We start from the raw sequence: 16,206 nt of genomic DNA on the forward strand, positions 1-16,206 counted from the left end.
TGGTTGTCATATGGCAAACCTCACTAAAATGCAAAGGCAGAATATGCAAATATGTCTTGCAGGAAGCTAAAGTAATGAAGTAAAATGTAACTTTGAACGATGGAGACTATCACCTATTCCTTGGATTTATGGCCTCAGACCTGGCTGATAATCCAATTAGCCAGGAAGCTTCTTAAACTTTTCTTCAGACTCAGAGTCTGACTCAGCAGCTCTGGTGTGAGGCCAGAAAGCTCTGTAAAAAAGGCGTCCCGACCAAGTGTGATGAGGAACCAGGTTCCTGAGTCATGGCCTCATGTCAGCATTTCCCGTAGGGACTAGCAGTTCTGTGGGATGTCAATAAGTGTTCTTAAAAAAGGGATTTGTGGTCAAAGAAAGTGCTTCCTTCTAGAACCCTTTATGATGCTAATGAACATGGCAAATCTCCAAGACTGTACATTGTTTTGCAAACATATTTTATGATAAAATCTCCTTCCTTCCCTGCAGAATGCTGCACAAGACTCACATGGAGAGATGTCAAAATCTCCCAGCTTTAAGGTCATTGTTGTAGATGTGGAAGATGAATAATTTGATAGATGTTGCATGTTAATCTTGTCATGGGAATGTCCTACAAGGAAACTTGTGGGAAAGGCGAGGAGGATTTTCCTCAAAAAATAGTCCGGGATTTTTCTCTGGGATTCAGGCCAGTGTTTCATTGAGACTTCAGATTTCCAGCGCTCGAAGCAGAATACCTATTATTATAGTTGTTTTCATTAAATAAATATACAGAGCCATGGAGTTGTGCTGATCACAACATCCTCAGAGGCAGGATTTTGTCTGTCACATCTATTGAATTCTCCAACCAGCTATGCATGTAATGCATGTATCTTCCACAGAAGATACTCTCACAGTGCAGGCTGACTGACAGAACATTCCAAAGTGAGAGGCCAACGTGGGGAGTGGGGGGTTCACAGGAAGGGGACAAGATGACTGTCTTCAAATATTTGAAAATAGCATAGATTTGATCTGTATTTGCTCTAGCTCAAATTGAGGGGAGGCAGATTTCTAGCTTATTAGAAAACTGCTCTTTGAAATCAACCTTCTGCAATGGAATGGGCTTTCTCTCAAATAAGAAGCATTCTGAAATTGGAAGGAATTATGCAGACAGCGGATGACCACAGTATGTGGTGGGAGGTAGCACAAGACAGTTTAGAGTTCTTCCAATTTAAGCTTGAATTTCTAACTCCATTGAATTCAAGGTTCTGTAAACTTGCAAGGTGGATACAGATAAGAGAAAGTTTGTTTCCTCAAATGAAAACTTAGGGGGTTGGGTTGGAATTTAAAAAAAAATTACTGGGACTGTTTTTTTTTTTTTTTTTTCCCAAACAAAATCTTACATAGGATCGCATTATATACAAAATAATCAGCAGTGGAGCTGGCTGGAGCTGCTCTGGTGAGGCGTGGAAGGAACCAGGAGCTCTGCCTACATGGTCCTCTCATACTCCTGGGGTTCCAGGATTCCTGGGATCCTTCCACAACACTTTGAAAACCACTGGCATAGATAATTCCTGAGTTTGGCAGGAAAGCTCTACAGTTCTGACTTGAGGCACAAAGAAAAGATTTCAAATATCTAAACAATTGTCACTTTGTTCTTCGTTTTATGAAATTAGAACCTGGTACAAGATAAATATAAAACTATATGTATATTTATTTTTCTTGGCTTTGGGTGTAATACAAATATGGGAATTTTAAACAACTACTTGGGATACTCACCCCTCAGAAGCCATTACTGAGAGATAGAATATTTGACTGTAAGTTTTCATAATTAACAAGTATTTACCAGTTAAATTTTGAATGTAAGAGCTCATTCACAAAATTCTCTTCCTCAATATGGGCAAAGCTTGCAAGATGAGCTCCAAATTCTTCGCAAAACGCTTCAGCTTCTCTCCATGTTCTTTTCGTCAGAACTTTTTCACTATGAAATACCTGTATAGTAAAAGAAAATAAATTAACATTGTTATAGATAAGGTGAGGTTGTTAAACTCTGCTCTAGAAAGTAAGAGTAATATTAATATAATTGTCATTATTCTTTATAAGAGCTTAATCTAGTGGGAGGAAGTAACATTTACTGAACTAGAATGTGCCTAGTCATCATAAAACTATTAGTTCCTTTTATCCTCATAACAAATTCCTGATGAGAATGTAATAAACTCAGTTTTATAAATGAGCTTTTTGAAGAATTTTTTTTTCACCCTAAATCTTCTGTGACTGGCATGTACTTGTCCCTCAGTAAATATTTGTCAATAGATAAATAAAGTCAGGCCAAGAGAGGTTAAGAATTTTAGGTCACACAGCTATAAACTGGCAGAGCTAGGATTAGACCTACAATTCCTTGCTTCCAGAGTCCATAAACTTCCATCCCACCAGACTGCCTTCTGACAGATTAGAATTAGCAGACTGATCATTACTCTGCCTGACCCAGGGCAAGAAATGAGAAATGAGACCTGGGACCTAGGGTAGCTCTATTTCTAGAGTCTTTGGATCTTAGTTGAACTGGCAGATGCAGTGGTTCAGCTGTCTCTAAAATCTCTGCTGCTTCTCAGCTGTCTTCATGGTGGCAGGAAGAAGCCAGCTGAATGGAAGGTCTTCTGTTGGCTTATTTAAGATTGGGGAAAGGGACTGAAGACCCAGAGCTTGCAATCCCAGTCCTCTGTACCCTTCTTATTTTTAACTGCCTGGCACTAAGCCTGAGCCTCTGATGCCAGACAGGTACACCCTGTGGCCAGCCCTCCCCAGGCTCTTATTTGCTGAGACCAGAATGAATAGCTTTCCAAGTCCTGTGGACCACAGAACAACCTTTCCATCTTTTAAATTATATGTCAAAACTTGTCTCCTCTGGGAACCTCTTCCTGAATCACTCTAAATTCATAAATCCTACCACCATGCCTATCACACACACACCATGCATTTGTTGACATATCAGGGTGATATATAGTAGAAAAGGCACCAGACCAGAAGTCCCAAACCAGGGATTTATTCCAACTCTGTCAATAAATAATTGTGATCTTGGGCAAATCACTACATTTCACGTGCCTCAGTTTACTGATCTCTAAGGTTTAACTTATTACTGGGTGAGGCCACTTTTGGGCCTATCATTCTATGAACGTAATGTAGGATTATATATGTGTACAACTTAAATCGAGCACATTCACAGCTGCTTCATGCCACGTACAAGCTACCACAGTTCCGGAGATAGAGTCTGTCTTCGTTCCGCTCTGACGTGCAGAGCTGCTGGGGAACTTTCTCCCAAGACTTAGTGAAACCCTATTTGTAAAATAAACCAAAACAAAACCACCAAACATTTAAAAAAATCATATTTCAAAAAAAGTGTTTCTGACAGGATTGTAGGAACTAATTTAAATGTAGGATCTAAAGCTGATTTTAAAAATAGAAATTTCTTCACACACACACACACACACACACATTATACACATACAAATCAACCGTATGCATTAATTTGTTTGATCTTCAGGTGTCTGGCAAGCTGCAAAAGCTATCCTTATTAGTAAAATTGTATTATTCAATAATAAAAACTTTATTTGTTGGTTTACAAACAATATGAAATTATACCACTTAACACCCTCTGAGTGTCTGCCTCCTTCACTTGGTGTATTAACAATATTGCAGGAGGACAGGTCCCCAGATGACCCTTGCTGACCCAGCTCTTCCTCTTTTTCTTGGCAATTCTCAGGCAGAGTGTACCAAGAATGCAATATCCTGAGATAAGGAGGAACCGTCCTTATCCCTCCTAGAGTAGGATGTCTTGCAATACTTTAGCTCAGTGATCCAGGTGGCACCCGGGATAAAAACCCAGAAAGGAGCACTTTCAGGAGCCCTCAGCTGTCCTGCAAAGTGGGGCGTGTGCAGACAAGATTCCATCTTCCCAGGGGTGCTTTCCTGAGCCTTGGGGGAATGGCTCACCATAGATCCTAGGCTTTGGTTGCTTCTTGCTGCCTATCTGTGAATACAAGTTGAGCATCTCAAATCCAAAAATCCAAACTCCAAAATGCTCCAAAATCCAAAACTTCTGGAGCAGTGACAAGACACTCAAAGGAAATGCTCACTAGAGCATTTTGGAGTTTGAACTTTCAGATTTGGGATGCTCAACTGGTAAGTACTATGTAAATATAAAAAAAAAATCCAGAATCCAAAGCACTTCTGGTTCCAAGCATTTCAGCCAAGGAGTACTCACCCTGTAATAAAGTTATTTTGCCCATCTTGTTGTGTGGGAATTCTTTCTCACCAGATTCATACTCTGGCAGCCAAGTTTGTGCAAAACCTCCTGTCAGAGCTAGGAACTTATGCAGAAACTGGTTAGGTGTTTAGAGTTCTCCCCCAGGAGTGATAACCAGAGCACGGTGCCCTCCTTCCAGGGATTAATGGTATTTCTTTTCTTTCCTTTTTTTTTTTTTTTTTTTTTTGAGACAGAGTCTCGCTGTGTTGCCCAGGATGGAATGCTGTGGTGCAGTCTCGGCTCACTGCAACCTCTGCCTCCCGGGTTCAAGCGATTCTCCTGTCTCAGCCTCCCAAGTAGCTGGGACTACAGGTGCATGCCACCACACCTGGCTACTTTTTGTATTTTTAGTAGAGATGGGATTTCATCATGTTGGCCAGGCTGGTCTAGAACTCCTGACCTCAAGTGATATGCCTGCCTTGGCCTCCCAAAGTGCTGGGATTACAGGCATGAACCACCATGCCTGGCCACGTGCATGGTATTTCTGCTGAACAGATAACAATCTTCATGAGGAAGTCTTCAATATCACCAGGATGTGTCGATTTTTTTTACTTAAAAATTATTTGGAATATGATTGAAAGGATAGAGACAGGCAACAAATGTTGATTAAGCACCTGCTGTCTGTCAGGCACTGTTCTGGAAAAAAAAGATTCCTGGAATAAAGGAATTTGAGATACATGGATCAAATTAAAATAGTGTTAGTCCTGTTAAGAATGCCCATGTAACCTTGGTATCACCTTGAAGCAACTGGCCAGACCAGGCTCTGACTCCCAGTCCAAATAGCAGGGGTGAAAGGGCCATCTCTCTTCATGCTCTGTTGTTTCCTGATTTTCAACTGGCTGCTTGCACAAGGACATTGCCTTAAAGTGCCGACAGTCCTTCACTTCCCAGCTACCAAGTGGATGCTTTCCTCGCATGGCAACACAGCCACCACTGTAGCCTGAAAGCAGAAAACAAGCACTTTTAATACCAGACAACTAAAACGTTTTGTGCTCAGAAGACTGCTCTTTAGAGTGTTGAATAATTGACATCTCATAATTAAGCACCCAGACAGGAACAATCAAGATGAAAACGAATGTCTTATTGACCTGATTATGTCATTTCTCTTCATCTCTGGAGAAAATAATGGAAGATGGGAAAGAGAGAAAAGAGAGTGTGAAGGCTGAAATTTGGACCTTGTCTGCTTTGTGCTCAGATGGCAAATGATGAAGAATTAGGAGCTATTCCTACCTGGAACCAAAATATCCCCCATATTTCAATATTATACTTCGAAATCCCACTGTGAAAAATCAACAATGAAAAGTGCATAGTGCTCATCCTCTAACAACTGGATTCAACAGGGGGAAATATGTGAATAACAGATTCAAGGTAGACCATAAAGTATACAACAGAAAACCAAACTGTAAACCTTGGAAGAATGAAGAGAATGAGATGAATTCTCTAAATGAGGTAAAGATCTAGGGGCAGGGACAAGGCAGACATCAGAGAAAAGGAAGAGAGAAACAGAATTAGAGAGAGAGAGAGGCTTTTGTATGAAAAGCAAAGTACAGAGATTTTGCCTCCCACCTTCATAGTATATGTGAGATATTGGGAAATGTGATATAATAGTCACGGACAAAACTCCACTTTTTTCTTTGTGTATGCTTGAACATTTTAGAAGGTAAAATGTGTTTTTCCACAGAAACAATGTATAAATTAAGATTCTTAAGTTTGTCAGCAAAATCTATACAACTCATATGACAGCAAAAACAAAACAAAACAAAACAAAAACAAAAACAACACTTCAAATTTCAGTGAAGAATAGTAGAAAGCAATTCTATTCCAAAAATAAGATTAAAATGAGTAAGAATGAGCTTGTTTTTTCTCGAATCCTGGGTGGTCATTTAATTAACTAAATTCACATTCATCAACAACAATAAAAAATTGTACATCTGCAATGTGCTCAGCGAGGTTGTATAATTAGCTGCTTGAAACAAAAGGATGAAGCAAAGCAAACCAAAAACCAATTCTTAGTTTAGTGTGAGATACAGACACATAAACAAGCAATTGTAATAAATATAATGTGTAAAGTGCCATAGTAAAAGGTGTGTTCGAAGTTCTGGAGGAGACATCAGAAGGGGTGATGGAGCCTCACCAGAGATGTCAGTAAAACATTTGTAGGAAGTGACATGTGAGCTGAATTTTGAAGGATGAAAAGGAGACATGAGTTTTCAAGGCATGCTTGTAAAAAGAGAGTGATTATAGACGAAGCATCTGAAGACTTGCGATGATTCTGTACCTGAAGGCTCTTTAAAAAATGTCGTCACTTGCTACTTGATATTTATCTTGCTTAATTTCCCTTCAGAAGTAACGGCTTCAATGTTTTCAGATACTGAGTAACTGGCATTGTGCTTGTCATCTATGTTCTGATTGTTTTATGCTCATGGAAAGACAAAAGAGAGGGAAAATGAAGAGTGCAAGTGAGAAGAAAGAAGACAAAGGAAGACATAGAGCATCTCTTTAGGAATGGAATCATTTGCTAAAGAATGAGTGTATGAGTGTTTGTGTCTTCAACAGTCCTGGCTGCACAAGTGTGTTAGGCACCAGCATCACCATGGCAAGGCGGTTCTGATCTGGAAGAACTCCCTGGGCCTGTGCGATGAATCAGAGAGCCTCAAAGGTAAAAACGGCCAGTGGTAAAAGAGGAAACACGCTATGTCTCATATAGAAGAAAAGGAAGTCAAGGAAGAGTTGGTGCATCCAAAATCCATCAGATGGCTCTACTGGCCGAGAACAGCTAGCTGGTGTTATAGATGCAAGGTTGTGGGCAGGCAAGGGGGAGAGATTATAGTATGTAACTGCCCCTGCCATTAGTGGAGCTTTGAAGGCCTGTTGAGTAACTTCAGAATGCAGCTCACAGTCCAGCTGGATCATGAACAATAGAGGAGATGCTGCATGCTCTGTGCAATAAAACCGAACCGGAGAAATCCATGTGGAAGCCCCGAATACAATATATTTGTGGAGCTGCTCTAGTTGAAAGAGGAGGGAACACACACATTCCTGCTCCGTTCCCCCATCCTTTGAGGGGCCCCAGTGGAACCTCCAGAAACTGCACAGCACAGGTAGGAAACCTCGTGGGGGACTTGGAGTGTGAAGTTTGGGGTTCTAGTCCCAGTACAAATCTTTAGTAACTGGAAACTTGAGGATGTGAATTAATCACAATAGGCCTTGTCTAAAATATGTGAATAATAATTCCTTTTCTTCTCATGGGTTTTCATGAAGATCAAATGAAATAATGAATTGAAAAGCACTCTATAAAATATGATGAGCTAAATATACCCCTGCAGTGTTGCTATTATGCTTATGGCCATTTTCATTACAAAAACCAGGATTTTGTGGCATGAATTCTGCCTGTATGTTCATAGAATTTTTCAAAAGTTTGAATCAGCAAGTCTGAAATGTAATATACTTTTTTGTTGGTCTTGCATTTTGTCTCACTTTCCCACATCAGACAATGATTAAATAGCTTTGGTTTTAGATGCTATAAGATATTCGACTCATCTTCATTAGTGAAGAAGGAGATGTTTGTGAACCACTATGAAGATGAAAAGTGCTGCAGGAGTGGTATTGGTATTCTAAAGTGGTTAACTTAATGGAACATTTGACCCAAATTTTAGAGTCTCAGCCCCAAAGAAGCAGTAAAGTGGTATAATAAAGGGAGACCAGGCTAAGGGAGAGATAAACTAAATTTATAAGCCTATATTGTGGGGATGCTTGCAAAGCCAAATAATAAGGGTAAGGGTGTGGGAAAGAGCAGAGGCGAATTTTCTTTCAGAGAAATTGTTCTTAAATTTGATAACTCACTTCCCACTGGGGAAGAAAAATGATTATTCTCAGTGGTGAATCTCACATTTTGACAGATTCTCCTTACCTGCCATACCCTCACCCCACTCACTCTCTCCTGCCAACATGAATGGGGAGACTTTCTGTCAATTAAGAAATTCTAATTCACCAAGTTATCTAACTATGCAAAATTAAGTGAGCTGGGAAAACCGCCACTGTCCACCTCTCTGTTCAGATATCTAAAAACAAACCCATTGACCAAACCTTTTTTTTTTTTTTTTTTTTTTTTTTTTTTTTGAGACGGAGTCTCGCTCTGTCGCCCAGGCTGGAGTGCAGTGGCCGGATCTCAGCTCACTGCAAGCTCCGCCTCCCGGGTTCACGCCATTCTCCTGCCTCAGCCTCCCGAGTAGCTGGGACTACAGGCGCCCGCCACCTCGCCCGGCTAGTTTTTTGTATTTTTTTAGTAGAGATGGGGTTTCACCGTGTTAGCCAGGATAGTCTCGATCTCCTGACCTCGTGATCCGCCCGTCTCAGCCTCCCAAAGTGCTGGGATTACAGGCTTGAGCCACCGCGCCCGGCCTGACCAAACCTTTTTGTGCTGGCTTTTCAGTGCCTCTAGACAATTATTTCACTTGAGTCTGCCTGCTTATTTTCCAGTTCCCTGCAACAACCCTTTACATCCTCATCTCTCAAGTCCTCTACCCTCTCACCTTCCCTCTCTCTCCTTCTCTCCTCTAACAGAGGAAAGTGAAGCTCTTTGGGTAGGCTAGGCAAGTTTCCTACAATGCTGTGTATCTGCCAGGCACTGTGCTAGGCAATTTATATGGTCTTTTCCCTGTTTAACTTCAGAAACTCTTTGAGACAGGCATTAGTGCCTGATTGTGCAGATGGAAAAATTAGGGCACAGAGGCTTAGTAACTTGCCAAAGGCCGCAAACGTAGTGGGCTTGCTCCGGGATTTGAAACCAGATTTATTTGGGTCTACTGTGAGACAGTATCAAGGTACAGAGTGAGTGGGTGGGCATTCGATAAGCAGTTGAATAAATGAATGAATGAGTTCCCCTAAAATTATGCTCCTGTCCCATGGAGCTCTCTCGCATTCCCCTGATCCTGTTTCTCTCCTGTGTGTGGCCACAGCATTTCCTTGACGATCTACTGTCACATTTTTACTTTGCATGACAGTTACTTACATGATTATGAGGAGATACGTCAGTGTTCTAAGGGCTTCTCAGAAATTAGACTGGGTTTATCCTTATTTATGTGGTGGCTCGTTTCAGAGCTTTGATGAGCCTTAAAATGGATTGGCCTACTGATGGGACAGGCTTCTCACTACTCCTCACTATGTGCAGGGCACTTTCAAGAAAATAAACCTGACTTGCTCTATTGGGATCTTATTTTCCTTGTCACTTGCAGATTTCCATGGGCTGGGAACAATCAGGGTGAACATGCCCCAGAGTCATCCCACAGGAATGGAACACGCCAGGGGTATCTAGGTCTAGAAACAAAACATTTTTCACAGAGCCTGAGTTATGGATGGCTGCAAAGGACTGATTGAAAGTGTTTATTTTTCTCAATACAGACACCTATGAGCCTCTAATATAACTTGGAAAAGTGTTTTTGAATGTCTTAACAAGTATAGACTCATCTATTTTCTTTCACCATAGAGCAACCTCCACTTATATTGAATCTTGAATCTAGGTACAAAGTACATTTTAGTTTCTAAGCATTAGCTTCTCCTTGAATGAGAAGCTAATTTATCATCTTTCCATTTAATCAGTGGCAATAATTAGTATGGATGAAAACCATTTTTCCTGTTTCACCTGAATATTTCATTTCTCTTGAAATACCAACTGTCATAGAGAGCCTTTGTTGTCGCTTTTTACTAAAAATAACAGGATTTTCTGGTGTTTTAAGAATGGAAAATTTGGCATGAAAGAAAGGAAATACAGTTAAAATATAGGTTAATTAACTTTGTAGTCCTGAATTCAAATTGCAAGTATGAATTTGAACTCAAAAAGTGTTTAATCTTACACACACACGCACACAAACACACACTTCCTAGATCTGTCCACTGAAATGGCCTAGAAACAATAACAAACCACAAACAACGAGAACCCATAAGCCCAGTCTGTGATGCTGAAATAATATCATTTCCCATCAAAAGAAACCAGGGTTCCTTGATGCAATGGATGCTTCTAGGTCTGCAGCAGAAATTTATATCTGTCATATCAGATAGCACGGACACTATCAAAGACTACTAGGATCACATCAGAAGGATTCAGAAGATATTCCTTGAAGAGATTCCCATCACAAAGATGGGGCATTTGAGCATTAAAAAGGATAATTCCAACGGACTAAAACATATCAACTATGTTTAAAACCCTTACTTCATAGTAATGCTAAAAAAAGAAAAACACCTCTAATGGGTCACGGATGAAGGATGCTAATGAAGAAATAATTATTTTGAAAGCTAGTAAAGGGAAAGAACTAAGCATTTGTTCTGTGTTTCCTATAAACATTGTACCATGGGGTAACAAAAAATTGATTGAAAGGAATTACCTCTTTATAGGACTATCCCAGCTATAAATGAAGAAACCCCTAATGAGTCAATGGATTTAAGAATTGACCATCAAAGGCTGCTAATATCACAAAAAGAGAAAAAAATTGGACATTATGTGCCTCCAGACAGAGCACACAACTACCTATGAAACCATCTTTCAAAAAAAAAAAAAATTCTTATTTTGGTCAATCCTTTCATTCTTTTTAAAAATAAAAATGCCTATTTTATGAAAAAGAAAATAGAGTAACACATTAAACAATGTGATGTGAATACAATCAACAAACTGCAGGAAAATTTATAAGACAAAGCACATTTGCATTAACAAATAAAGGCAGGGGTGGAAATTGGGGAGGGGCGGGAAACACAGAGATGAAAACAGACTTTAGGAGATCTATCAACCAATTACAATGCGTGAACCTTCTTTGGATCTTGATTCAAACTAGCTGTAAAATACATTACGTAATATTTATGAGCCATTTAGAAATTTGAGCGTTAACTGAAGATTTATAATGATAGGCAATTATAGTTAATTACTTTAAGGGGTGATAATTGTATTATTAGGTCTTTTAAAAAGAAGTCTCTATTTTTTGGAAATAATGCTGAAATATTTATGGATGAAACAATATGATGTTGAGGATTTGCTATGAAAAAATATGGGAAAGGGGTGAGGGTACAGATGGAAGAAGATTGGTCATGAATTGATAATTGCTGATGCTTGGTGGTTCTACTACTGGTAGATACCATCTGGTGGTAATACTATTTGGTGAACATAACACTAAGTTGAAAAAAAAATGACAGAAAGGTGATTCCCTTCTGATTTGCTTTTATGCAAGTGAAATGCATGACAGGAATGATAGGAAGGATGAGAGGGACTTTGGGGGTTCTGATGTGTTCATGTAGGTTCGTCAATTGTAGCAAATATACACTGTGGTGTGGGATGTGGGGTGGGTGAATATTTTGCTGGTATGACATAGAGACAGAGTCCTGGATGAGTTTACAAAAAGCTGTAGGCTTCCTGTTCAGTGGTCAATTCATGTAGTTAGTCTTTGCTGGATTAAGATTCTGACGTGGGGACGAAGCTAATGGATTATTTTGTGACAGGCAGGAAAGAAAAGGTGATTTAGGCAGTGTTTCTGCAAGTTGCAATTTAAAAGAAAAAGGGAAACACAGAAGCTTTTATATTGCTATTTTCTTCAAAAAGATTTACATTTTCATCTTATTCAGAGACAATTTACTCAGTGTCAATCAGCTTGAGCAGCCAAACTGAACATCATGGCATTATTTTTGCTTTAGGGAAAAGAGAAAAAGAGTAGTGCCACTCAAATAAATTACAGCAGAAACTTATGAATGACAAGAAGCTCTGCTTCAATTCCAGATTTCCGACATCTAAATATGCCCCCAAGAAACTTAATATTAAAAACCAAAGATTTTCTCTACTCAAAATGTATTAATTTATTTTGACAGGTATAGACATTCCTAACAAAATTCCTAAGTGTATAGAAATGATACCTAAACTTTTATTTTTTTGCAGTATAGTGTGACATGGAAGTTTATTACTCTCTTTATTTTAATAATATTCATAGATTTGTAGAACAAGGTCTTTCTGTTGAGCGAATTATGATGTTACTTGTTTGGAGCTATTGGAAAGTCACCAGTTTCCATACAAATTTCCTAAACTGATGTTTATATACAAAAAACTAATTTGTCTTCATTTCACTTTGCATGCATCTTTCAAAAGTATAATTTTAAAAAACAGTAACAGAAAGTTTTAGGTTGACAGCAAAATTGAATGCAAAATACAGAGAGCGCCCCTCTAACACCACTGCCCTCCAATCTCCTTCACTATAGACATCCCACACCACAGTGGTGCATTTATTACCACTGATGAACTTACACGGACACATCACAACCACCCAAAGTCCCTCTCATCCCTTGCGCCATCTCTGTCACTCATTTCACTTGTATAAAAGCAACTCTATCATCTATCATCTATCTATCTCACCTATGACTGAATATATTGCTGCTATTACTTTAAACATACTATTATTTGTTGGATCAATTAAGAATAAGAAAAATAGAAGTTTTTATTTTACCTTCATTTGATGCTCCTTCTTTCTTTACATAGATCTGAGCTTCTATATCATTTTTCTTCTCTCTGAAGAATTTCTTTGAATATTTCTTGCAAGGTAGGTCTACTAGCAACAAATTTCCCGAATTTTTGTTTGTCTGATAAAAATCAGATAAAATCTGATAAAAATTCTCCTTCATTTTTAAAGGATAATTTCACAGAGTATAGAATCCTAAGTTGGAGGGTTTTTTTTCTCTTAACACTTTAAATATTTCATGCTACTTTCTTCTTGCTTCGATGATTTCTGAAGAGCAGTCAGATATAATTCTTATCTTTGCTCCTCCAGAGGTAAGGTGTTTTTTCCCCTCTGGCTTCTTTCAAGATTTTGTCTTTATTTTTTATTTTCTGAAGTTCGAATACAGTATGTCTACATGTAGTTTTTCGTGTGTTTATCTTGGTTGGTGTTCTCAGAGTTTCCTGGATCTGTGGTTTGGTGTCTGATATTAACTTGGGGGAAATTCTCAGTTATTATTGCTTCAAATATTGCTTCTTTTCCTTTATTTCTTTCTTTTCCTTCTGATATTCCCATTACACAGTTTGTAGTTGTCCCACAGTTCTTGAATATTCTGTTCTGTTTCAGTCTTTTTCCTCTTTGTTTTTCAGTTTCAGAAGTTTGTATTATCATATACTCAAACTCAGAGATTCTTTTCTCATGTGTGTTCAGTCTACTATAAACTCATCAAAAGCATTCTTCATTTCTGTGATGGTGTTTTGATCTGTAGCATTTCTTTTTTTTGTTTGTTTTTTTGTTTTTTCTTAGACTCTCCACCTCTCTGCTTACAGGATCCAGCTGTTCTTGCATGTTGTCTACTTTTCCCATTAAAGCCCTTAGCATATTAATCAAATTTAAAAAAATTGCTTGTCTGGTAATTTCAACATCCCTGTCATAGCTGACTGGCTCTGATGCTTGTTCAGTCTCTTCAAACTATGTTTCTTGCCTTTTAGTATGTCTTGTAATATTTTTGTTGAAAAGTGGATGTAATATACTGGGTAAAAGAAACTGCAGTAAACAGGCCTTTGCGATGGAATGGTAAGGTGTGAGAGGAGGGGAAGTGTTCTACAATTTTACCATTAGGTTTCAGCCTTTTGGTGAGCCTGTGTTCCTGGACTGTGCCCTTGACCAGCGAATGCTTCTCAGTTATTTTTCCCTGCTTGGTGGGACAGGATGGCTAGAGAGCTGGAGCGGGGTATTTCCTTTCCATCACGTGAAAGGATAGAGCTGGCTGGAGTTGTAGATTTCCCTTCCTCCAGATGAGTCAGGCTCTGATAAAACTCCAGCAGCAGTCTGACAAAACAGCCTCTCCTGAGGTGGGGCCTTGTTAGGAACGGAATGCTTTGCTATATTTCAAAATGGTTCCTTTTCCTCTCCCTCTGCTGGAAGCATTAGGGAATTTTTTCTCTGATATTTCACTGTGATAACCTGATAGATTACCTGGAACTAGAACTCACAAAAGTGTGGGGGTCCCCTATGACTGGGTCACCCGGGAGAACCCTCAGAGTGTCTGTGCTGAGCCTCCAGCAATTTTATCAATGACGGTTCAGATGTTCCTCTCCCAGCACAGGTTCCTCTGGAGGTTTCTGCTGACGGGTTTCCGATCCAGGAAGTTGTGATTCTCTGTATCTTTGTATTTTTCCAGTTTTGGGTGGCGGTGGTTTGCCTTGTGATGGGTCTAAGAAGAGTTGTTGATTTTTCAGTTTGTTCAGCTCTTTACTCATTAGGATGGTGTAACTTCTAAACTTAAGTCTTCAAAACTACAGGGTTTTAAACCATGTATTTAACAGAGAGAATGTAAACTGACTTTCTTTGATCTCTCTCTTTTTTCTTTCTTCTAATTTCAGGAGGTCTAAAGGAATTTTTAAAAAAACATTTAACACTAGCTTATAAGTGTTGGGGAAATGTGTGTGTAGGCCACAGTCATACCTTCCTTTAAAGCTCTGTGGTTTCCCAGGGTGCTCACATTGGTGACTGGTCCAGCACAGAATAGGTCCTGCATCTTAGAATGTATGGGTGAGGAACCCTAATAGATTAGCAATGTCACTGTCTGTAGCTTTAGGTAAAATTCTGCAAATTATTTCTCTGCAATAAGAAAGGCTAATATTTATTAATTATTTACAATGCAGTAGCAACTATGTAATATTTCTTTTAATCCTCACAACAATCCTGTAAGGTAGATACTATTACTGTCCTTATTTTAAATAAGAGGAAACTGAGATATGGAGAGATTAAGTAATTTCTCTGAGATCATAATGCTGGAATTTGAACTTTAGTTCAACTCAATAGCGGGTAGGTACTCTTTATGCATATGTTATCCTGCAGTGCAGTCTCTTATATCTATTTATATCACCTTACTTAACACCCTCAATGAAGAACACTTCTGATCTTAATATTTTTTGATCCAAAACCTCTAGTGGCTTCCTATACCTAGATAAGAAGTGAAAACTCTTTAGCTTGTAATATTAGGCTGTGGTTTCAATATCTTACTCTGGCCTTATCTTTTACAACTCTTTTGCATATATCTTAATCTCTAATTACACAGTGCTCCTAAAATTTCTCAGAGTTGCCCCATATATTTGCTTCTGCTGAGAAAATTCTTTTTACTTCTTTAACCACTAAATCCTACTATATTTCAGACATTTTCAATCCCAGGTGAAAGGCCACTTCCTCTTGAACTTTTATGGTAACTTCAATAAATCCTCCCTTCATTTAACTGTTAGAATACTTTATTTTATACTTCTTACAGCACTCACCACATATTTTCCTGTTGCCATGGTTTGAACGTAATATATCCCTCCAAAATTCATATGTGATAGTATTAAGAGGCAGGGCCTTCTGGGAAGTAATAAAGTCATGAGTGCTCCATCCCATGAATGGGATTAGTGCTTTTATAAAAGAGGCTGAGGGGGTGTCCTACTCTCGTTTTGCTGTTTTGCCCTTCCACCATGTGAGGGCACTGCAAGAAGGCCTTCAGCAGACACCGAATCTGCTAGCACCTTAATCTTGGACTTCCCAGCCTCTAGAACTGTGAGAAATAAATTTGTGTTATTTATAAATTACCCAATATGTGATACTTTGTTATAGCAGCAGGAATGACTAAGACTCTATATACGAGTTATTTATTGTATTTGCTATCACCACTCCCAGATTATAGCAACATGAAGGCATGCACATTAGGTAATTTTTAAATCTCCCTTGTCATACAAACGCCCTATAAAGCTCATTAAATGAATGGCTTTAATTATGCAGTAGGGTTATAGAAAGAAAATTTTTTTAAAAAAACACAGAGGGAGACATCTCAAAGATTGAGCAGTAGACTGAATACATGTGTTTATCTCTTCTCCATCCTAAAAATCTCATGTGTTAAAATAAATGGTGCTATGAGAAATAACCAGCAGATTAGGTACCCTGAAAGATTCTTTCAGTCAAACT

General features: G+C 38.8%; 1 protein-coding gene across 7 annotated transcripts in view; it reads right to left on the reverse strand.

Moving 5' to 3' along the window:
• Nucleotides 1-16,206, reverse strand: part of PLA2R1 (phospholipase A2 receptor 1) — a 128,026-nt gene that overhangs the window by 49,197 nt on the left and 62,623 nt on the right. For all 7 annotated transcript variants that reach the window (XM_077957093.1, XM_015110225.3, XM_077957096.1 and 4 more), the window contains 2 exons: nucleotides 5,008-5,210; nucleotides 1,817-1,962 (listed from right to left, as the gene is read on the reverse strand). In XM_077957093.1, the coding sequence (XP_077813219.1) occupies nucleotides 1,817-1,962; nucleotides 5,008-5,210 (349 nt within the window). The remainder of the gene's footprint in view (nucleotides 1-1,816; nucleotides 1,963-5,007; nucleotides 5,211-16,206) is intronic.

This window comes from Macaca mulatta, chromosome 12, assembly GCF_049350105.2.
Source record: "Macaca mulatta isolate MMU2019108-1 chromosome 12, T2T-MMU8v2.0, whole genome shotgun sequence".
Lineage (NCBI taxonomy): Eukaryota > Metazoa > Chordata > Mammalia > Primates > Cercopithecidae > Macaca > Macaca mulatta.